Genomic DNA, 24,916 nt, shown 5'->3' with positions numbered 1-24,916 from the left:
TTAAAGAAGAATCGCAGTTTATTGTAACAAAACCTAACCCTTTCTATTTTAAGAATAGATTAGAATAGAAATTTGTTTTTTCTGACTTTTGTCTGTTTTTTTACCGTTGTCGTGAAATCTGGATACATTCACCTCTTCATGCCTTTAACTGAAACAATCTGAGAAGGATATACTATATTATATATATATCACAAGCGTAAAAAGTTCAGAACCATTTAATCCAAACCACTTTATTTGGAGGTGAAACCACAAGTGATTGCACCCCAAATGTCAGTATCAGTCTGTAATTGCACAGGTAAACTGTGTGAGATCACAACTATGAAAGTTTGGTAAGTCGAAATTGAACCATTAAGTTGGTTTATATACTGTGATGGAAGTTTACAATGGACTGGGTAATAACTGTCCAATTACCTTAATTTTCTCTTCCAAACAAGTTAACCTTCTAGTTTGTTTAAAACCTGTCTGATTGTTGATGATAATTGACAATCATAACTGATATTTCATGCCCCATTTGATTTGTTTTTAGGGATCTTGTTGAGTGTGTAAATCTCAGCAATGGCTTTCATTCCTTTCATTAATAGTAAAAAAAAAAAAACTACAAAACAGATCCAAGTTGTAATAAATTGGAATTATTCTTTAAAGGCCCTCAAAACTTATGATCTCAATCAGCTTTTTATTATGAATGATGGATCCTACATGAACACACGTTTTCTGTTAGAACTGTTAGTACTGTTCTGTTTGTTTAAAACTATGATTATTGCTTATTTATTCCTAACTAATTTTGTAGAGAAATATTTAAGATTTGATGCGATGTTATCAGGGGCCTTATGATTTAACAACAGCTTTCCCATTAAGAAGTCATTTCCGTTTATTCAAACCCATTTGTCAAGTGATCTAATATCCACAAAGGTCTGACTAACAGCCTATATGACCCATTAGCTGCCCCTTGGAAATATGCTTTAATAAAGACTAAATACCACAAAACTTTGAATGGATGCCTTTTTTAAAGGTCCTGTATCCATCTAGCCTTTCTGCTGAGAAAAATTCAAAGGGCCGAACAAAATAGAGAAAATACCATTCACATTTCACTCACCCCACAATACCCTGTACAAGGAGAAAAATCAACACCTTTTAACATGTCATTTGTCCCTTTCTGCATTTTTATGGACTTACGTCATGATTTGGTTCTCGGCCCCAGCCTCCACCAAGACTCCATCCACGAACAGTGGCACAGAAGAGAAGCTATGTTGAATCCACTGCCTCCCCTCGTCAAAGCTGACCCTGTATATGTGTGTCAGAATGCATTTTCATCACAGACCCAGCCATCGCAATGGCACGGAAACAGACGCTCTGTATTAGAGCCTGGTCATAGGGGAGGATTTAGGTGGAGATCAGAATGACTGGCTTGTCTCAACAGACAAGTCTCTGGGTCTCTGTGCAATTAGCTACTGTAGCTTTGGGTAAATATCAAAAGGCTCAGAATTAAAAGGGGTATTTAATAGACAGTCTGTCTGCTTATCAAAAAAGAGATGCACAAAACTGCTTTCAGAGCACATGAAATGGGGAAATGTTTTGGTGTCAAAAAGGAAAAAAGCAGCATCACGGGTCCTGGGTAAGGTCTACACCAGGTTGAAAAAAACAAGACCAGAATATAACTGTTTCATGTTTGACTGCATAAATGCAGAGGGAGAAGGAGACAGCAAAAAAAAAAAAAAAAATTGGACAGCTTTCATCATTGAGGCCTGGGCTCTATTGATTCTGACAGCTTATCAACATCGGTGCTGATGTGAGAACAACTAGGAGTACCTCAGTTTGACATGGGTTGAAACACTGCTGAGGCCTGTGCTTGGAAGAAAGAAAACCCCCCATGCTTCCTCTAAAAACCCCCACTGCCTTCATTTAACTAAAAGCACTTGCAACAGAAAAAGCGTTGACATGAACCTATTATGAGTTTCAGGCCCCGGAAGTGTTTAATATAACACTGGCTGAGAAACCAATACTGTTCCATAGCTGCTGTACAGTGGCTGTGGAGATATACAGGCTTCTTTATATCTGTCATTTTTTTCACTTCCTCTACCGTCATTCTCAAATTGGTTGAGAGACAAAAACCCAGCAGGATACACTTCACTGGCTCTAAAACTAATTTCAAAATTGTTGCAAAAGCGACTGGAGAACAGATCTGGTCTCACTTGGATTAGCCTGCACTGAGGCAAAGCGTAGGCACCCGATCTGGCAAGAGGAAGGCAACGTGTTAATGAAAACACTAAAAGGGGGGGCTCAGGCTGCCGGCTGTTAATGATAAGTGGCTTGAAAAAAAATCTCTCAAGTTAGATTGCCTATGACTTTTTTTTTTTCAAGAGCCATAGTCAAAGTGCATCACTAAATGGATCGAGAGTCACATATAATATATACGTACGTGCTCAATATTTTGGACCAAAAGGGTTGAATTAACCAAAAAATAGGTGTATGAAATTGGAAAAGCAATTTAAGAAGGAAAAAGTTCTCTAAATGGACGTACCACAAATGTCTGGTTGGCACTGATGGCTGTTTCACAGCGACAAGGGCCCCTCCTTTATCCAGAAACCACACATTGTGCTCTTCTTCAAAAATCTGAACAGATATATGCAGAAATTCACCCTTATAGTATTGAGAAATACAACAGTGAAACTTTCTTGTAACAAATTATTATCTTCATTATTGACAAGAATGACTGTTCACCCCACCAAAAATATCTTAGCAACCATAAAGATTTGTCACCATTCTAAAGTGGCATGTCTTTACTTATTGTGTTTCCAAAACCAAGAACTGAAAAGCACAATTGTTAGCAATAAATTAAACATTGTATTGACCTGCTCTAAAGTAAGATACAAATAGCAGCTTGCTAGTTTACTTCCCACAATAGTAACCTGGCATTACCTCCAAGGCCAAGAGTTAGCGTATTCTCAGCTAACTACATTTTAAAATCAGAACTAACACATAAACTGAGTGATATTCCCACACTCCGTGGAATGTAGTCCTGAATGCTACTCAAAGTTTAGGCTAACGTTAGAAACCCTGTCCTGCCCTTTATGGGATGTAGGGAAGTTTATACTTTGGCAACCCTAGCCAAACTCATTGCCCAAGATACTGTAACATTTTTAATCCCCATCTTTAAAAATGAAACATATTGTTGAAAAATTTAAACAATAACATTTAACCACTGTGTAGCTTGTCCAAGTATGTTTTTCCATTGTAAGCATCTCAACAATGAAAGACTTGTTTTGAACCAACTCAAAGAATTAATGTAAAATAGCCAGATAGCTAGCTAGAGCTGATAAAATGTGCTAGCAATAGATGTCACTGCATTTGGCAAAATCAACAGTCGCTGACTAGATACAAGAAGCCTGCTTTTACCTACTTCTGTCTGGACTCAAGGACCCATTGTTTCAGAAATTACTATGACTTTCACGTTGTAAATCTGCTACTGCTATGATAGGCTTTTTTCACAACAGATATTTTACAGGAAAATCAGAGGTGTTACTAAAAAACTTTAACAATGGCTCTGTTTTATTTCAGTGTCCCAGTAATCCATGACTAGTGACAGTTAGCCAGAATGCATAATAACAAGACCCTGAAACTGAATCAGTTAACTGGAATTCATCCATCCTTCATTTCATTTTTTACACCTGTGCTTTTTCTTCTGTGATGTGTCAAAACTGTCAAATGAAAAAGGCCCATTGTAAACTGCTTATGTGCCTTGCTGAAGTGGAAGCTAAGGAGGGGATGTGCTGTACACATTCCCCTCCGTCAAATGGTTTTTTTTTATAAAACACCCTAATCCAACATACGTTTGAGAAGCCAGTAGTTGTTATGCCAATGTTAAGTGTGTCAGTTGGTTTGATCTCAGTGTGAATGGTGGTGTGAAGCTCACCTGTCTCCAGCTATTGCCAGCATCAGATGATATGAACATGCCAACGTTGTTGTAAGACAGCTCTGCACCAATATTTCCTGTAGTGGGAATGCCAAATGAATATATGACACAGCAAAACCACAGTGAGATCACACAGATAAAGGGCCATATGTGTTTTTAATACAAGCTGCCAATCACACCATATCTGTGATTAATTTATTCCTTTGGCTTGAATCCAAGATTAGCTTGCTGTCTCTTAATTCATGTGAATAATACAAATAAGACCCTGGGTTAATTCCTATGCATGCCGGCATTATTCAGGCAACATAATGTGAGATGTGGAGGAGGTTGGGTGCCTCCTTCGCTTTGGCAGTTCACAGTGTTACAACACAATGCCTCTGAAGCTTTTTTCGTGTGAGTGTGCAGTGAGTGAACTGGCTTCCTCTGTCGATCTGCTCGAATATCTTGGCCACGGCTCAGTAAATAGGCATGTGTTTGATCTGGATGGTGTTTGTCATGTTGGTGAGGTGATCTCTGCACCAGCTGACGTCTTAAAAGGCGCAGCGGGCAAAGTGAATCACGGTGCCAAAGCAAAGGCTTGGCCAGCAGTACACACACACATACACACACACACACACACACACACACACACACACTGAAAGATACACTGTGCAAGAATGGCAGCGGAGATGTATGTTTATTCAGCATTCTCATATACTAAAGACAAAACAGACAGATTCATACTCACGCATGAACGTTTACACACACAGCAAAAGGCATAATTTTTTCTGCTGTCAGGGCCACTGCTGCTAACACCTCTATTTTCTCTTAACTCATCCCTTATTTTTTTACTTCAGCTCTTTCAAATGCTCTTGCAGGCCCACAAACCCTGCACTATACAAACTGTTGCCTTTCCTCACACACGCATCATTGGCTGATTTACTTGTCGACAAAACAGGTGGACATTGTTGTGGAAGATTTTCTACAAAATGATGGACAACATGTTTGCTGTGGAAGAAGTGGAGATCCTGCAGTGCACTCTGCCCAGTGTAGCTTAAAGAATCTTTGACACAGAAGCTTAAGTGAGGGGGCATGGAGGGGTCATATCGCTGCTGCATTAACTAGTCTATTAGCTGCCTGGGAGGATCACGATATACCTTTTCATACAAAATACTTAATTTTCATGATTTGAAATGTAATTTTTCACTTTAACTGAGCCTAGAAAATTTATAATTTTTTCAAAAGAAAAAAAGGCTTTATCACAGAATGCTATAGTAGAAAAATGTTTCTATGTACTATTTATCAATGCTCTGTGGTTTTATATACAAAACGTCTGGTCTTTTCTCTCACCTGTGGCAACTATGATCCCTGGTGCAGAGCTCTTGGTGGAGATCGCTCCTGACAAGTAAGGGTTCTCTGACATTTGCAGTTGGAGATGAAGTGAACAGAAAGGCTGGAAAAGAAGAATAAAACAACTGAACTGAATGTTCATATGAAGAAAAGAAATATGGATGTTAAAATACAGTGTATTCACCCCGAAAAATTTTACATGAAAACCATTACTCATTTAGGCAAGCAATTATTTTGCAGGAATAAACATCACTTTGTCTAAGTGGTGGAAAATATGAACCATATTTACCATAAATATGATTTACATAAAATGTGTTCTCACTGTGCTTCAGCTTATTTAACTACCACATAATAGCAAAAAAAGGGAGTGTGGATACTTCGAAAGTGAAAGGGTCAAAACAAAATTGTTGAACAAAAACAAACCCATCAAAAAAAAAAAAGATTCATTAGTCTTCCAAAGAGATCCAACTGTGCCCTCATAAGTTTTGCTAATTGCACTTAATCTGTCATTAATACAAAGAGCGATGGAATTTGCATTAAAGAATAAAGCCAAGTCTCCAGGGTATGCACACAACAGAAGACAATTACATTTGTTCACAAAGCAGAAAAAAAATTTGTCTGCTTTCATCTTTGCAGCAGACAGTGTGTCACTGGTGTAAGGACATCAAGGGCAGTGGGACTGAACAGGGTAATCAAAAGGAATCTACAGCAGTAATTAAAATGTCCCATGAATGCGCAATCACAGGGAACCTGTAAGCTATAACACATGGCCCCGAAATCAGCTCTTAAGCAGCATGAAGTCCTCCTAATGTCTCAAATATGATTCCTCCTAACAGTTGGCCTGTTAGTTTTAGTTGCAGGGAGGCAATCTAATGAGGAGGGAGGTGCTGTCAGCATATGCAGTAAATCTGGATCTGTAGCACCTTGTCAGCCTCAACCACAACTTATGCTTCTCTGAGCATCTCATTTGAAAAAACATGTTGGTGTCTATACACAGTATGTATACTGCAAATATACACCATTCAGCCACAACATTCGGTGTGTATCCTTCTCAAGCATAAAACTTCCTTGGGAATGGTAAGAAGTCATTACCAAAAAAATAATTATATTAATAATAATAGTGGTGCTGTCAAAAATGCCAGTATTTTTTTTTTAATACATGGACTTTGGTTAAAAGGTTCTGCAGATCCTCTTTAGGTTCGGATGAACTTAAGACCTAACAATGGGCAAAAGAGAGGCGGACTTATGACCGAAATGTTGCCGGTTCTATTTCTGACTGGTAGGATAAATCCAGGGGGGGAAACTAAAAGAGCAGTACTTGACCCAACCCCCAAATGCTCCAGTGAAGCTGCTCGATGGCCAGCAGGGTAGTTTGTTCTTGTGGTGGGCAGCGTGCAGTTATGAATGCATGTACGTGTGTGAGTGTGAAAGGGGTGTCACCAATGACTCAACTAGTGGAGTAGTCAACTACGAAAACCACTCATCAGCACTGTGGGCAGTAGTCGAGTAGTACTAATGAAGAACGTCATTTTAGCTAACATCACAAAATTTATCATATATTTTATATCACATTCATTCGGCTTTGGTACCGTGATAACCCCTTGTGCAAAATAAAGTCATATTTATCTTGTTGTACCAGAACATTGTCACAGGAGGAGCCCAGTTGGTTTCTTGGCAGCTTCACTATTCCTTTACTATAGTAATCTAAAGATAATTTGTAAAGTTACTGATTATACTAAACTCACCACCTCCTGCATGGTTTCACTATAAATACATTTTAATGTAAGGGCAGAGGTAGGCCTTTACTGTGGAACACCCCTTCATAAAGGATGCCTTATTTCAAAATTCTACATTCTAAATTCTATTCTCATTTTGCTTCACATAATTTCACATGGTATTTTTACATCTTTATACATAAACACACAATCTTTAAAGCTATAGTTAATATACAGTATCTTACCAGTATGCAGTGGATGTCATTTCCATCCAGGTCAGTAGCAGGGGCCTGCAGGAGCCTCCAGTCCCGGCCCTTGTTGTAGGTGATGTAGGTCTTCACCTGGCTGTCTTGCCTCTTGTTAGTGATTAACATGCCTTTAATTCCTGCCACCTGATGGAAATGGACACATACTGTAATAGTCTGAATCTCATCTTTACCCTCTTAATGCAAATCAGCTGGAGTATTTTATGTCTATCTAATGCTCCCATAACGATTTAGCTCTCAGTTACAGATGAAAAAGCATACCAATAGCCAGTGCTTTCATCAGAAAGGGCATTTTGTGTATTGTGGCAGCAATTTTCACAACACCAGTTAAATGCAAATGGCGTGCTTATCCTTTCTTGCTTCGTCTGACAGTCTGGCAGACACCATCAGCCGAGTTGGCTACATTTTCTTATACAGTTTTTTGTGCTATTTGCAATTATATCCTTACATGTTTCAGCTATCCAGACAGTACAAAATGATGATGGCTGAGAAGTGACACCTTATCTGCTCTCTCCCAGTAAGACTGGATCTTCGAAATAAACACACATATACACAATCACACTCATACAGACGGACACTCTTTCAAAATCCTCTCCGCAAGTTGTCTCTCTGGGATTAGACATATCCCTCAACCAAGCCAAAGCGTGATATGCAATGGAAAGGACAGTCACTCCAAATGGTTGCCATAGCGAGGGGCTCCAGTTGGATATGTTTCTTTCCCTGAAGGGGAACGTCTGTATAAGTGGCACTAATAGGCATCACATTTGACATAGAAACATGGCGCTAGGGATGGTTGCGGCTAATGTGGGCCCTCTTGTCCTTACTCAACCTGACCTGTCAATCACTACAGTAATTATTATTTATCGCCATCACCTCCTCAACACGTATGCATTCGCAAAGACACACGTACACACGCACACACTTGCGCGCAAAGAAGGAGAACCACTTGTCCCCACTGACATACATTTCTCTCTATCCATCACTCCCATCACCAATACTATATTTTCTTGACGACAAAGTGAATGATGCAGACGTAGATCTCTATTCTACAAAACATACTGTGTTACTCTTAGCAGTATAGCATTAAAGGGATACACCAACATTTTGGGAAATTCACTTTGCGCCTTAGTGCAGTAACGATTTAAACGAGTTCTGTTATTTGTTGCAAGTGAGTGGAAATGATTGCTCTGCAGCGTGTGAGCAAAGACAATGAATATCCAGTTGGTTTTATAATGTCTGCTACCATTGGTGAAGCATGAGTCATAACTTATCATAATGTACAAGTGGTAAACAGCGCAACATCTTACATTATAACACTTGACATTTTTTTTTTTTTTTTTTTTCCAGCAGCCCGTTTTGATGCAGAACACACTGCCCAAACCTCTGTAAAATCATTTGCTCTTAAAAACATCTCTATTTGCTGATACTGTATTCAGCCCTGGACTCTGTTGACTTAGGCTAATTATCACATAATAGGGAACTCTTAAATAAAACACAAGGAGGCTGATTTCATTGGTCAGCATTTACTGCACATGGAAGCTCTATGCAGGACCTTCTTTTTGCTTTTTTGACAAATCTAAATATAATCCACAAATCCACATAAAATGCAACCATTGCATTTTATTTGCATATGACAACATCAATGCTCCCAAAACAAATCCCTGTACATTTATTCTATGTTACAATAAAGCTGCAACTAATGATAATTTCCATTATCAGCTGATTTATCAATTCTTTTTCAGTAATATATAGGATGATTCACCGTCATATAGGTTTGCAGAATTAGACTACTCATTGGTTTGGTTTCATCATGTGTCAAGACATACTGGGGAAGGCAAATGGACTGATATGCCTTGGGGTATTCTTTTTCTTCAATGCTGATAACAAGTTCCTGGAGCCCTAAGTGACATCTTCAATTTGCTTTAGTCTGACCAACAGCCTAAAACCCAAAGGTATTCTATTTACTATGACAGGAAACCTTTAAAGAGCTGTAACCAGAGAACCTTATAAAGTTGTTATGGCTAATGTGTTAGCATGGGGTTGCCAATCTAAACCTTAAACAGAAACAGAAAACCATTAGGATTTATGTTAGCATTCTTGTTTCTGGCCACCTACCATGTGTAAGTCCATTACTGACAATCTTTTAACACTTTTAACGTGTCTCTGCCAACCCCTTATTAAAATATATGACACTTTAGCTGCTAAATGCTTCACTATGCTCACCAGCTAGTCTTTAACTTTGTCTGTCTGCTGTTTGGTGCTGGGCAGGTGGCATATAGTGGATTTATCAGCTTTTTTTTTTTTTTTTGTGAAAACAACTGATAACAATAAAACAAAATTATGAGAGAAGCTCATAAGCCATTGTTTATATGAAAAATACTGATTATTGCAGCTTCAAACTTATTCCATATTCTAACAAATTAAATCCCCAATATGTTTCTTTTGAAAAACTCAGACCGCCTTAAAATTAATCTGAGTAAATTTACATTTAACATGCTGTTGACCACCATCTAACAGTAGTCCATCCATCAGCATATTGCTGTTTCGGTAGTAACCACCTTTTAATCTCAAAATCAGTGATTTACATGTTTTTCTTCCTGAACTTAATGATCACATGAGAGAAGTAGCACCCATGCACCCATTTCAGAATGTGCAATAGATTAAAACATTGCTGTCAATTAATCTGAAAAGGCTGCAATTCTTTGTAGATCGAGCATCTTTATTGAACAGCAGGGAATTGCCAATTATTTAATGTGGAGAAATTTAGCATTCCATAATATATTATATGGCTCATTTGTTGAATCACAGCTTTTGTGGGTTTAGGCGTGCTGGCAGGAAAAGACAAACATTAAGGGCCACATCATCACGAGTATTAGCATCATCCAGATCCTCTAATACCCTCTACCAACAACAATCCACTTAATGTCTTCAGTCAATCATTCAGAGCTGTTAATAGAGAGGCAAGGGAAGGATAAATGCATTTTGATACAGTGAAGCCCAGCCAGTCAGAGTGATAATTGTCAGAGAGCCACCTGCTGAACCACCTCTCAGACTGACGGCAAGTTTAGCAGGTGATGTACAGCCCTGACGTCAACAGAAAATTAGTTTGCACAACAAAGGCTCATGATTACAGAAACAGCCCTTATCCAGTCTGACTGACAATGAAATAATCCTTCTAATTTAGAAGATAATTGTCGATTTTCTTTTTAGAAATAGCATTATTAATTTTAGGAGGGAGAATGCAAAAAGGACAGAGGCCCTCTGGGAAGAGACATGACTTCTAAGTGGAAGTACAAAACAACTTTCACATTCGTTGCTTATTCCCCTCTGGTCTGACTGGAGCTGTGTCTTCTCTTTGGAACATTAGGTCTGTGAAGTGAATTTTGTCAGGGTCTAACAGCAAAAAATAGGATGAGTTCCACAGCATATATCTACCCATGTGTGATGGATCTGATTTATCAGAGACAGCAGTGTATCATCTATCTCTTGTTTAGGTTCAGATCGAGAAGTGAGCTGTGACCGTATGACAAATGCAATTAAAACGCCTTATCATCTCATGCTGCACATTGAAACGCCTTAACTACTGCTGCATGGTAATAGGAGCTGCACATACTCAGAGCCACACACACTACATACTGTGCAGGAGAAGTAATGGCATTGTTAATTACCACACCGCTGCCACTGCTGCTGGCCAATATCTCACTTCCTTCACTCTCTCAGTCACACCTGCCAGTGTAGGAGTGATAAACTGGGTTCACCAGGGAATGGAGAAGGAGGGAATTCTTCTTTCCTGCTATGAATTCTAATGCAAACACATACAGTACAATAGCTAGCCAGTAAGCTAACAAGGTCATTACAAGTCCAGAGGTGCATGGCAGTGAGCCCCATTAAGCATGCTCTTTATATTGTGTGTGCCTGCTGTCAGGAAGATACACGACCACAGACTGTAATACAAACCTTTTCATATATGACAAGTAACTGCAACACAGACTCTATAGCAAGTCTGTGTAAGTGTATGTAAAGCAAACAACAATACCAACTGATCAACCGCAGTTACTTTTTATTCAAATAACTGTGGCCGAGTCATTACAAGTCATTACCATATGACTCACAGCTGCTTTAATCAATATATTTATGTTAACTATAAATCAAATGATTATGTGTAATATGAAAGGAGTCACTTGCAGTGTTGAATCCATAGAGAATTACCACCAGACTCTGCAGTTCCCCTCAGCTCTACATAGCGTTTTACCGTCTTTCAGCTCATTGTTTTGGTTTCAGGACCTGCAACTTTACTAGTCTGGTTCACTCTCATCTCATCATCATTCTCTGTTAAACTATGTATACACTGCCCACACAGCACCATACAACCCACAGACAAAGCTAGAGTCTTGCCAGTGAACATAGTGGAGCATTTAGTGGCTAAAGAGCGAGATTTTTTTCCCAGGAAATGTCAAATGTTGGTGGAGAAGAAAACAGTACTAAAAATTAATCTCTGTTAAAATGCCACGGCCTATCTGAGTATTGTTACCGACCATGTGCACCTCTTTATGTTCACAGTTTACCAACTTCGAATGGCTACTTCCAACATGATGATGCACCATGTCACAAAGCAAAAGACGTCTCAAACTGGTTTCATGACACATAATAATGAGTTCAGTGTACTTCAGTGGCCTACCCAGGCACCAGAGCTGAATCCAGTAGAACACCTTTGGCATGTGTTAGAATGGGAGACTGGCAGCATGATTTTGCAGCCAACAAATCTGCAGAAATTATTTGATGCAGTCATGTCAACATGAACCAGAATCTCAAAGGAATGTTTCCAATATCTAGTGGAATCCATACCAAGAAGAACTGAGGCTGTCTTGAGAGCAAAGGGAGGTCCTATTTTTCCAAATCAAGTAGTATGAAATGAAATCAGATGCTCAAATCAGATTCAATAAACAGAATCAGCAAATTTAGAATTAGCTGATTTTAGATCATTCTATTTCGTAGCTAGTAATAAGTATAATGCCTACGAAATAATAACTATATTTCGTTATACAATATTTACAGTAGAGATTACGAGGCCAGCAAATTGGAGTAAATATCTAAAAAAAAAAGGGAAAAAGTAATACTTTATATACAATTAGAACTGTGATTATTTGTTACTGTTTGGGTTGAAAATACAGTATTATGGGAGTTAAGGCCCAATCCTTATTTTTCCGACTATACTACTTTGAGTTTAAGTAACATTCATAAATAAAGATTTTAATAATTAATAATTAAAGAAACCAAAAATGAAGATATCTGTTTTTCTCACCTGATCATGACCAGATATTTTGGCCTATTTCACTGTTTTTATTCACTTTATTTGTAGATAAAATTGTTGCAGTGTTATTCATTATATTAATGGGGTACTCCTCTTTGATTTAGTATGGCTCTATCATAAGGCTGCAAGACTCACAAAAGAGAGATTTAAAAATTAATTTGTAAAACTCAAAGCAGCAGAGGCTGAAATATCCAGACGTAAATCTCTTCAATGGATGGAACTCAAAAAACTCTTCACACTTCCCATTGTGCAATTTGATAACAATTGGATAGTCTTTTCATTAGACCCTTCTTGTTTAGTAAAAGCCCAGTGTAAAATTTGGTGGACCTCTTTAAAAGACCTGTCAAAAAAAATTTGGAGCGATTGCAGGTTCCGAATCTGTGTTTTAATTTTTGGTTGACAATAGTAGGCAAATGTTTTGGGGTGGACCTTTAGAATGTGACAGAGCTAGTAGTTATTGTTCCAAAGAGGAATTTACCGCAGAGTTTTAGAAGCTAGAAAAGCTAGAAAAGCTAGAAACACAGGAATCGATTAACATTCCTAGTGATGCACCCTTAAGAGACACCGTATGGTCATTTTGTGCAATGGGACATAAAAATAGGAATTTATTGCGCAATTAACCACTGTTGGTCTTTTTGTACATGTATGTACCTGTACTTTATGGCAGATCTTAAGAACAAGCTAGAAAGTAATATTCCCTGTAACTTCCCATAACTAAATAAATGAAAACCTCACTGTATATATCCCTGTTGGGTGACCAATTTCAACAATTGCTTACCTCGTACAGGTCTAGCATCTGGTTCCCTCCGATGCCCCTAGTGGTCTTAACATTTTCCATGGCCAAAGTGAAGTAGATCCCTTTGGTGTCAGACAGGTAGAGGTTATAGGTGTCGTTCTGGTTCCACTCCTGTACCGCCGCAAATACTTGCTTCTCATCAGTGCTGACTATGTGTAAATCCTATCAGAGATCAGGAAGAGATTAGGAGGAGTTATGATAGGAGGTGGAGAGGTGACAGATTAGAACATGCTGACCCTGTGGGACCAGCCATGAAATCAATGCTGTGGTATGAATATAAATGGTTGATGGGGCTCCCTCTGAATGTGGTAGTACTACTACTTTAAATTGATAGTATTTCAGCTTTTACGAAAAAAACAAATTTTAAAAAAAGCCGGTGACACCTGTGGCTTAATGCATTTTTTCAACCAATCTACATATATTTTTCCTTTAGGACAGCATTAAATTCAAAGCCTTCAGGAATATGGAAATACTTAAAGGGGCAATATGTAAGTATTTTAGTTTTTAAAAAATTCAAAAATGTATGACTATCAACAGAATGTGAAGAAATAACATTTTTGTCTATGTTCTGTGTTGCAGAGATATCTTCTGAAGTTAGCATGCCAACCAGCTAGCCCCAGCTCGCCTCATAATACCAATTTGTACCTCAAGAGGCAATAGAGAAGAAGGAGTAACTGTGAGTAGGCTATAAACCTGTGTTGTAGCCGTCCTCTCACAGCGACATTCCTCCACTCTTTCCTCAAGCTCAGCTATTGATGCTGCTGCTCTAGCTGCTCTAGCTGCTCTCCCTCTCCATTGGGTTCGTCAACCTCTCATGGATCGTCCTCTACTCCTGCCACCACTACATCTTCCCTGTCTCTCTGACTGGGCAGACTGCGTGTGAAATCGACGTTGTCTGTCTAACAATAACTGAAGAAAACAACCTACCGGTAACATAATCAGACAGCAAGGTAAACCTGTGTGGAAAGCATTATTCCCCAATCCATGCAGGTTTGTCAACATGTCAACAACTGCCCCATGCTGAGGTTAGATTTATTCAAGCTAACGTTAGATCAATGTGAGGGGGAAGACTGAAACATGGTTTTGATTGGCCAGTGAGCCCAGTAATAAAAAATGCACACAGCACGCTCTCATGCGCACCCCAGATGACAGGTACACAGATGCCCGTTGAAAACTTCATGGATTTTTTACCCAAAGTGCAGTTCCTTGTTTCTTACAATAGGGATGAACACCCCAACTTTCTGGTATTATGCTGCCCTCTATTTGTTTGGAGAATGAATTTGACAGTTGGCCAGTTTTTTCACAGTTTTTTTGCCCCTTTAATTAACTCTGTGATTAATTACGTCTATGGCATTCCGAAATTAAAATTGATTTCTATGAGACATAGAAGGTAAAATATTAAGTTATAATAGAAATAAGAGAAAATACTTGTCAAGCTAATTTTGCTGCAACTTACCTTAGGCAGGGAATATTTGGGTAGTTTGATTTGTATAAAAGAATCTCTCTTGTAGGACACATAATAGGTGGCTCGACCTGATGTAGGAACCTACACACATAAAACATAAAGTAAAATTAATAGCATATATTGAATACTGCATACAGTGTTTCCCCTCTATTATCTATTATCTAATTTTAGCTTTGTTTTAGCAACGATTGATTTTCACAATGTCCCTTAGCACTACTGTGATGGAGTTCTAATGCAGGCTAAATGCAGAGGACACCTTTTATCAAGACCTCATGTTTAACCTCATCCCTGACACCATATCATATTTTCTCCAATCAATTAAAGTGGTGGGTGAAAGCGCACATCAATCTCTCTCTCTCTCTCTTTGTCCTGCTGGTTTTCAAGGCGCTCTTGGATACACACGGTGAGTCTTTTTTTTGTTTTTTTTCGTTTTTGGACTTGACCATTTATAGCAATCTCCTGGCTTGCATTCAGAGGATGCCGCCCTCCCCAGGTGTCAATGCACTCGGTGGTTTCAAAGTGAACTTTGGTAAATATCTCGTCGGGCAATCAATAGTCTCATTATTCTTTGTCAAGAGAAATCTTTAAGTTGCCTAACCAAGCCTCACCTGATGTCTAGGAAAAAAAAGTTGTCCTTAATGATCTAGACCCTTTGCAAACACTCCACGCTGTTAGTTGTTTAGCTAATGCAGCAAGAAAACACAGGGATGGTGGGTGCTGGAGAATTGTCATTAGCCTGGAGGCTACAGAAGCCAAGCACTTTATACAAATATACACACACACAAAGACACACAGAGCAAAGTGAGACTGCAGCTTTATAGCCCACTTTTCCTTCCTATCAATAACAAAATGAAATTCATTTGAGGAAAACCTTCAAATCAAACTTGTTCCTCTCTGCTGAAGAGAGGCAATATCAGTATTAATGTTGTATGACAGGACTGATTCTTTTACTGATCTTGTAAGTGCTCTGAATGGCTCAGAAGAGAGAAAACAAGCTCTGAGAGGAAATATAGTGGCCTAGCAGTGAGCACTGCAGAGCAGTCCCACATACAATCGAGTGAAGGAGTAGGAGATCGATGGCGGGGTAACCAGAGGCGGTTTGAACTTTAAGAGGAATTGGTATGATTGATTTTTTTTTTTTTTTTTCCCATCCCTTTCAGGATCTTTCGTCTGTGACGCATACGTGTTAGAATGTGGAGGTGCTCGATTTGAAGGGAAGGTTTAGGTTGAGTGCTTGTGAGTTTACTTGAAAGACTTCACAGAGGTCAAACAGGATTGAAGGCTCTTTGGAGTACAACTCTATTTCTTTGTCTAATGTGCTGCCCAGGGCAGTAAGAGTTCCAGAGGAAAGACTTGCCTGCAGGTGGCTCAGGTAAGTAGGTTTCTGAAAAATCTGTTCTCTGCTGAATAAAACATTTAGTGGGAGCAAACAGCTGGAAGAGCACCATTACAACAACTACTACAACAGAAAATAATATTAAAAGGCAGAATTTTGTAATCAGTACAGTGTAAAGCACACATAGACTTTACTTGTGCAGGCCACCCAGGTATATTAAAAGCTGCCAAAGTATATTTAGTGACCCATTTTAGCATTTTTTTTCTTTTTATGTTTTTTATCCATCTGAGAGAAATACACCATCTGCAATCGAATAACTTGTGGACAATATATTCTCGCTCTACCCATCCGGTACCGGTTCATTCTGCTATCGCGAGAAGATTCCACTGGCAATCGCTCATGCTCTGCAGAGAAACACAGAGAGAGAGACATTCTCTGGTATTACATTAGAAGACGCATGGACATGGTGGACATTTTACAAGTCTCTCCGAAGGTAGTGTCAATAGTTGCAGCGTTTTAATGTATGCTTTCCTTACAGCCGCTAGAAGATACATTATGAAATGATGAAGAGATAAATAGAAAAAATAAACAGATATACCCCCCCCCTTAAAAACAGGAGGTGAAACACCTTTATCAGACATCAAGCACCACAACAGTTTGTGGAGGTAAATTTGAATAAAATTGGTGTTGTTGTGGACTAGCTGTGTAATTATTCTGACTTTTCCTCTTGACCTTTAATTGTAAACCTCATTTGCACAATGTCAAAGTAAATAATATTCACACTGTAGAGGAAATTAAAATACAACCCATAAATTGCATCTGTGTTACTTGGAATTCAGGACATTTCCATTTCAGATTTTTCTGTCACACAAATCATGATTAATATGACCAGGTAGTGGCTGGGGTGAATATTAAAACTAGTCTTGGGTTCACTGAAAAACAAAGCACATGTTCAGCTGAGGTTAAAGTAAAATAACTTATACATATTTTCTTTATGCCAAGCAAAATCATTTATATCAGAGATATTGTACATGAGACCTGCATGAAAAACATCTCTGTGATTTTGTGGCAGTAGAATTGAAAATAGTAGCAAAGAAGCAACAATTTAAAAATGGTCCAAAATGTTTAATCGATTTTTTTAATTTTGAATATTCAATCAAATACCTGTGTGTGAAGTAAAACCTCTCGTGTAGAAAAAAACCTTCTGACAAATTAATATCCAACTCTCAATTCTGAGTAACCTTCAGGCACTTTTAGCTTATTTTCCATTACCACATAGTCTCACTTAAGCCACACTCATCAGCCTCCAGACAAAACTGCAGGCACTTTTTCCAGCAGAGAGGCTCGGACACACCATAAACTTCCTGACCAACACAAACAGCAGCAAGCCAACGGAAACATGGCTGTAAAATATGTTGAGCATGTACGTCTCCAGTTGCTCTGATTCTCCTTTGGATCTAAGTAAGAACCTTTTTGCTTACACGTTAGCTAGAACTTCTTGAAGCTGTTCATACCTGTCTTTCTGTTTATTTAATCCTTCTGCCCCGTAGTGGTCAAAAGTAGCTAACATAGCTATCAAGATATCAATATTCAACATTATAAGTCATGAGAACTAACATAGTACTAATAAAACACCCGCATTTTATTAAAAATAGCTAAGCTAGTTATAGTAGCTCCCCAATATATAAGATGGTAATGTCTACATAACATAATCCATCATGTACCATGTAGTAAGTGGGGCTGATTGTTCAGAGCCTGACCTGTATGAATATGTAGTCATCTTGAACCACCAAAGAGCTGATGTCGATGTATCCAGGGAATGGGTAGTTCCTGTTAGCTTCTGAGCACATCTGAACTCTGCATGTGACATACTGCACATCTGTCACATAGGAAGACACACGGGATGCAGGAAAAGTTTAGTGTGCATCTTATAATACATCTTAATATATAGAGCTGTATCAAACCCTTATGTGTAACAAGTGAAGTAAGAGCATCTTTGTATGTTGACCGTTTTTCTCTCAATTAGATCTAATGATATTTATGTTTTACTTTTTACAGTGGAAACTATTCAGACCCTTTCAGTTTTTGCACTCTTTATTGTGTTGTAGATTTAATTTTAAATGGATAAAATTGTCATTTGTGCCTGTCACTCTACACTCAGTAACCCATAATGACAAAGTGAAAACATGTTGGGTTTTTTTTTTTTTTTTTAATTTTTGCAAAAACCCTTGATTCAGTACTTTGTAGAAGCCACTTTGGCAGCAATTACAGCTTTGAGTCTTCTTGAGCAAGTCTCTACAAGCATTGCACACCTGGATTTGGACAGTTTATCCCATTCTTCCTGGCATCTTCAGGTCTCTTTACAGATGTTTTATGGGGTTGAAGTCTGGGCCTTGGCTGGGCCACTTAAGGACATGTGAGAGTTGTTGCGAAGCCACTCCACTGTTGTTTTGACTGTATGCTTCAGGTCATTGTTGTGCTGAAAGGTGAACTGTTGCCCCAGTCTCAAGTTATGGGGTCACTATGGAGAAGTTTTTATTCAAGGACCTCTCTGTATCTGTATTCATTCATCCGTTCCTCAATTCTGACCAGTCTCCCTGTCTCTGCCACTGAGAAACCCCCCATAGCATGACCCTGCCACCACCATACTTCACCGTACGGATGGTATTAGCCAGTTGATGAGCAGTGCCTGGTGTTTAAAGTTCTACCTAAGGAGTTTAATTATTGTCTCATCAGACCAAAGAGTCTTTTTTCCTCATGCTCTCAGAGTCCTTTAAATGCTGTATGGCAAACTCCAAGCGGGCTGTCACATGCCTTTTACTCAAACTGGCTTCCGTCTAACCAACCGACCATAAAGGCCTGATTGATTGAGTGCTGCTGAGATGGTCGTCTTTCCAGCAGCTTCTCCCATCTCTGCAGAGGACTTCTGAAGCTGTGTTAGAGTGAACGTTGGATTTTTGGATACTTCACTGACGACAGCACTTTTTGCCCGGTTACTCAGTGTGGCTGGACAGCCAAAAGTTCTGAAAAGTCCTGGTGGTTGCCTTCTTCTACTTTACAATTATTGAGGCAACTGTGCTCCTGAGAACACTGAAGGCTTTAGAAATGGTTTAATACCCTTGCTCTGATCTATATCTTTTCACAACCTTATTATTATTATTTATTATTTTATTATGCAATGTGAATTGTGGGACCCTATATACACAGGTGTGTGCCTCTTTAACAATTCTAATCATTTTAATTTGCCACAGGTGGACTCGAATCAAGTTCTGGACACGTCAAGGATAATTAAAACAAGAGAATACACCTCCACCAGAGTGCAACAGCAACAGGTCTAAATACATAAATGAAAGATTTCAGTTTTTGATTTTTAATACATTTGCAAAAATTTCTAAAAAAATGTTTTCACTTTGTTATTATGAGTTATTGAGTGTAGATTGATGGGCAAATGGCAATTTAACCATTTAAAATTAAATCTATAACACAATAAAGTGTGCAAAAAGTGAAGAGATCTCAATACTTTCTGAAGCCACCGTACATTAAGTTGTATTTATCTATTCAGTCTGACATTTTCTCTGACTAATTGTCCTCTCTTTGTAGCACCTGATTTTTTCTTATCATGTAGATACCACAAACAAGCATCTCTGTATGTCTATCATACTGTGGTTACATGAGAAATAACCAGTGCTTATATTTCAGTTATGCTACGCCAACATCACAGACTGGCATAAACAGTTTCAAATATGTCACCAGTGGAAGACCTTGGTGGTACTGCCATTTAGAGCTATGGATCTGACATTCATCAAGTGAAAGGGAAGAGAAGAAAAGCCATATTAATCAAGAATCACGCACTGGGTTTATTGATATGGCAAACCAGTGCTGTTTCTCTGGGGATGTCTTATTTTAGTTTTGTGCTTTCTCGTCTCTCTCCTCTCGCTTCCTGTTGCTTTCTGCAGGTATTTCTGATCCTGGTGCTACAGAGTCTGGATCTGTGACTGCAAACCACCTACTGCCCCCATGATCCTGCTCAACACCCACTGCTTCAATTATGATGATTACCATTATTATTGTTATATTTAGTCTTCTTAGTATTATTATTCACCCTATTATTGTAATTATTAGTTTTATTATTAGACTCAGTATGATTCTGCATCTTTATGTGGTACCTGTACTGTGATATGTTCTCTTTCCTCCCTCCTGGGCCTCTAAATTTTAGACCTGCTCTATGTGAAAAGTGCCCTGAGATAAGCCCTGTTATGATTTGGCGCTATATAAATAAAATTGAATTGAATTGAATTATGTACTCTGGGAGGAATTCATTCCTGTAAAGATCTGTTCATTACTCCTCTTTGATGTGTAGGTGTGCGTAGGAGATACTCACTTCCATCTGGTGTGTGAGCCTCCATATGGACCAGATCTGGCTCCTTGTCTAGGCCCGAGACAGACCTTGAAGAGAATGATATATTGTGGAAGAATACATAAACATAATGACAATGAATAGAAATTGATGTAAAGGGGTGCAAAGGGAGAGTGTAAGAGGAAAGAGAAAAAAAGGGAGAAGGATCAGGCAGAGGCATTTTACTCCTGTTATGCAGTTAATGTTTTCTTTAACTTGATAAGGAGAATACAGGAATGGTTCTCCCAAATTCTAAATGCCACGTTATACCAAACACATCCACTGAAACTCAAGGCTGGTTCCCTTCAAGCAAAAGTAGTACAGCCTGCTCATCACTGACTGGGTAGTGCAGGTCACCACACTCTCCATGTATGAGTATAGTTGGCACATAACTATTCTGACAGTGACACAATTTTTCATAATTTTGCCTCTGTACACCACCACAGTGGATTTGAAATTAAACCATCAAGATGTGATTGAAGTGTAGACTTTCAGCTTTAGTTCAAGGGGTTTAACAAAAATATCGCACTAACCAGAATTACAGCCTTTTTTATACATAGTGTCTCATTTTAAGAGCCTCAAAAGTAATTGGACAAACCAGGATTATTTTAATACTTGGGTGAAAACCCTCTGCAGTCAATGACTGCCTGAAGTCTGGAATCCATGGACATCACCTCGGCTGAGTTTCCTCCCTTGAGATGCTTTGCCAGTCCTTTACTGCAGCTGCCTTCAATTGCTGCTCGTTTGTGGGTCTTTTTGCCCTCAGTTTTGTCTTCAGGAAGTGAAAAGCATGCTCAATTGGGTTGACGTCAGGTGACTGACTTGGCCATTGAAGAATATTCCATTTATCTGCTTTGAGAAGCTCTTGGGTTACGTACCGCAGTATGTTTTGGGTCATTATCCATCTGTACTGTGAAGCACCGTCCTACCATTTCTGTAGCATTTGGGTGAATCTGAGCATATAGTATTGACCTATTGCTTCAGAATTCATCATGCTACTTCTATCAGCAGTCACATCATCAATAAACACCCAGTTCCATTGGCAGCCATAGACGCCCATGCCTAACACTGCCTCCACCATGTTTAACAGATGATGTATGTATGCTTTGGATCATGAGCCTTTTATGTCCTTCTCTATACTGTTCATTTCGGTACAAGTTAATCTTGGTTTCATCTGTCCACAGACTGTTGTTCCAGAACTGGGCAGGATTTTTTAGACGTTTTCTGGCAAAGTCAAATCTGGCCTTTCTGTTCTTGAGTGTTACCAGTGGTTTGCACCATGTGGTAAACCTTCTGTATGGTTTACCTGTAACTTATGTGGATTTTCTTGACCTGGCTAGATGTTTTTAAGAAGGTTTTTCTTCACCAAGGAAAGAATTCTGTGATCATCCACTTTAGTTGTCTTCCATAGTCTTCGAGGCCTTTTGGTGTTGCTGAGCTCACAAGTCCATTCCTTTTTTTTTAAGAATGTACCAAATAGTTTATTTGGCCATCTGTCTGATAGGTTTGTTTTGTTTTGTTTTTTTCAGCCTAACGATGGCATTGACACCTCTTTTGACCGTATATTGAGAGTTACCACGAACAGCTACCAAATGCAAATTCAACACATGGAATCAACTTGAGACCTTTTACCTGGTTAATTTGTCATGAGATAACAAGGAAACAAGCCACACCTGGCCATAAAACTGATCGATTGTCAATTGTCCCATTACTTTTTCACCTCTGAAAATGAGGGACTATGTATAAAAATGGCTGCAATTCCTAAATGGTTAATAAGATATTTTTGTTAAACCTCTTGAATTAACTCATAAAGTCTACATTTCAATCACATCTTGATGGCTTTGTTTCAAATACGTTTTGATGGTGTACAGAGGCAAAATTACAAATACTTATGGGCCTAACTGTATATCCCTAAGTAAAATATTGCTTTCTTGCTCATTTTACTGCTTGTGGATTATACTGGAATGTAGATTTCCATTGTGGTGATATTTCCTATCCTTGGAGGCTGGGGAAGCCATTGTCTAAAGGCAGCCAACTGGAGGTCTGCCTAGCCATTGCTAGAGGCCCATCCAGTACTTAGATGTCCTTGAAGGGGCTTTGGCAGTGAAGGGCAAAGCCAGAGATGGATTGTGCACATTATTTAGGATTATACCACAATGGCACGGAAGTAGCTCCGGATTTATGCAAGTTATGGTGGATATAACCAACTGCAATCCCGGGAACACCCCAGTCACATCACACAGGAGGAGGAGCAATGAGCTGGAAGAGATCTGTGCCTACATTTGTGATGAGTGTGCACTTTCAGATTGTAGGTATACTGCAGGGGGTTGAGCAGCAGACTGACTAGATAAGAAGTGACAGGGACGTCCTGGATCCATTATTAGTCATAGTTCCTCATACTGTATGTACACTTCTGTATCTGCATGTATGCATCTGTAGAACACTAATCCCTCTCTTTCTACTGCAGATGTAAAAATAATAATCTAGCATTTATGTGCAATATGGCTGATATGAGCAGGGCGTGTGAAAAATGAAGTGGAATGCAACATGCCCTCGGATGTTGGATGTTAAGTGCATTCTGAAGAAGGAGATTAATCTCTGCTTGATTGTATCAGGGGTAGAAAACGTGAAGCATTTTAGCAGCATCACCAGTCAGTAACACACCTTGTTCCAAGCCATCAATATCACTTGCTCAGCCGCGCAGAACACAAGCAACAGTTTCTGCATTTCTGAAAACAAAACTTTGCAGAGCAGAATTTAAAAAAAGAAAGGAAAAAAGAAAAAGCAGAGATGTGCAAAAAGACTGACTCACCAGTAGAATCTATTCGGTGTGACATGTTCGTGGATGAGCTGCCATTTTCTTCCAAAATCCACTGAGCTGTATAGCTGCAGAGATATCATAGAAAAAGAAAAAAATATCAGTCTTTTTAGAAAGATAAATGCATGTTTCTATACTAGTCCAGCTTCTAATTAGACTGGCTGATTTAAAAGTTTGAACAGTGACGAGTGAGCTTGGGGCATGGCTGGATAATTCCATGGTGGAGGTTAGTCTGAGACTATAAAGAATTATGAGGAGATAGGCTGACATAGCGCTAAACTGCTGTCGTCAATACCGACTGGCAATTCAAGCTAACTTATTGTCACAGACATAGGCATCTCTATTCCCCTCTCCTGTTACAAATGGCAGCTATTGGTTTAGAAAAAGCACTTTATGAGAATAATACATTAAAATTCAAATAGATATGACATTAATGTGGCCACTTTTAGCTTGATCAGCAAATAATTTGTATTCATTCAGTAGGTTTAAGACTGCTGTTGTATTAAACACAATGGTTAGACAAAAATCTGTTTCTTCAGCACCCAATCAAAACCAAGGTCCTCTAGCATGAGCTTCCGTAAATGCAAGGGATGATGTATAGCTCAGCTGACGGGAAGGTGTACAACATGGAGCCAGTGTCCCAATTTCAATGTTCTAATTACACTTTCTGGTGCTTAGGCAAACAATTAATAACCCGGGTGTATTTCCCCACACTGTATTGATTGATGCCATAGTAACGGCACCCTTATATCTTGCTGTGTCTGTACATTGTTATTTCCTTGCAGTGTGGTGAGTTGGTGGCTGCAGTTGAGCTCTTTGCTAATGTTCCTACTTGTTGACCTTTATCACAACAAATCTGAAGCTTTTCTTTGATAAAAGGATATACGTTTGTCACTTGCTCCAAATTTATTTGTAAGCTCCGCAAGAGAAAATCTACCTATGTCAGCAGGTGGGCTTTCCATTTAAAAATGATATTAGCAGTTTTTAAAAACATGTGCAGCTATAGCGCCATTCATAAACAGATTGTAGCAATAATCTGCTTTGAATTTTAAATCGGTGTAATTCTTTGGATTTCACATATAGATGTCAAATGCTATCTTATGATTATTCCGTCATTGAAGGCCATGTGTCTGTTTGGAGTGCTGGACAATGATAAACAATGGCAGGAGATCAAAGCATTCTCTTAGTGTACCCTGTGTGGTTAAGGCATGGATGAAGTATTAGCTGGGAGCAAACATTTGTCTAAACCTTTATAAAGTTGAGTCTAATATACAGTTCCCATAGGCATGTATTCTACAGAAAATTTGATTTCTGATTCATCCAACCTCAGTAAAGAAAGGTTCCCCACTGGAGCCTTTGGGCTGGTGTAACAGGGCTGCAGTCAGGGTCCCTCATCACTTTGGACAGTGACATATGATGCCAGCGGGTAGGCTCAGACTCTCCTCTCTCCATTCATCAGTTCTATGACATCTTAAATTTTAAAGCTTCTGAGCTGTCACAAAGTAAGCTTCATAGTTTCCCACTCACGTCAATAAATCAAGAGCACGGCCCGCCAGCTGCCACGCCACCAATGG

General features: G+C 38.9%; 1 protein-coding gene across 1 annotated transcript in view; it reads right to left on the bottom strand.

Annotated features, from left to right (window-relative positions):
- Nucleotides 1-24,916, bottom strand: part of sorcs3 (sortilin related VPS10 domain containing receptor 3) — a 197,553-nt gene that overhangs the window by 36,938 nt on the left and 135,699 nt on the right. The window contains exons 6-15 of the mRNA XM_040146070.1: nucleotides 23,337-23,410; nucleotides 20,510-20,574; nucleotides 17,889-18,007; nucleotides 14,784-14,873; nucleotides 13,310-13,489; nucleotides 7,200-7,346; nucleotides 5,240-5,342; nucleotides 3,911-3,987; nucleotides 2,519-2,610; nucleotides 1,174-1,281 (exon numbers count right to left, since the gene is read on the bottom strand). Of these exons, the coding sequence (XP_040002004.1) occupies nucleotides 1,174-1,281; nucleotides 2,519-2,610; nucleotides 3,911-3,987; nucleotides 5,240-5,342; nucleotides 7,200-7,346; nucleotides 13,310-13,489; nucleotides 14,784-14,873; nucleotides 17,889-18,007; nucleotides 20,510-20,574; nucleotides 23,337-23,410 (1,055 nt within the window). The remainder of the gene's footprint in view (nucleotides 1-1,173; nucleotides 1,282-2,518; nucleotides 2,611-3,910; nucleotides 3,988-5,239; nucleotides 5,343-7,199; nucleotides 7,347-13,309; nucleotides 13,490-14,783; nucleotides 14,874-17,888; nucleotides 18,008-20,509; nucleotides 20,575-23,336; nucleotides 23,411-24,916) is intronic.

The sequence above is a fragment of the Xiphias gladius genome, chromosome 15 (assembly GCF_016859285.1).
Source record: "Xiphias gladius isolate SHS-SW01 ecotype Sanya breed wild chromosome 15, ASM1685928v1, whole genome shotgun sequence".
In the NCBI taxonomy this organism is placed as follows: domain Eukaryota; kingdom Metazoa; phylum Chordata; class Actinopteri; order Istiophoriformes; family Xiphiidae; genus Xiphias; species Xiphias gladius.
This window is presented reverse-complemented; position numbering and strand designations above follow the sequence as displayed.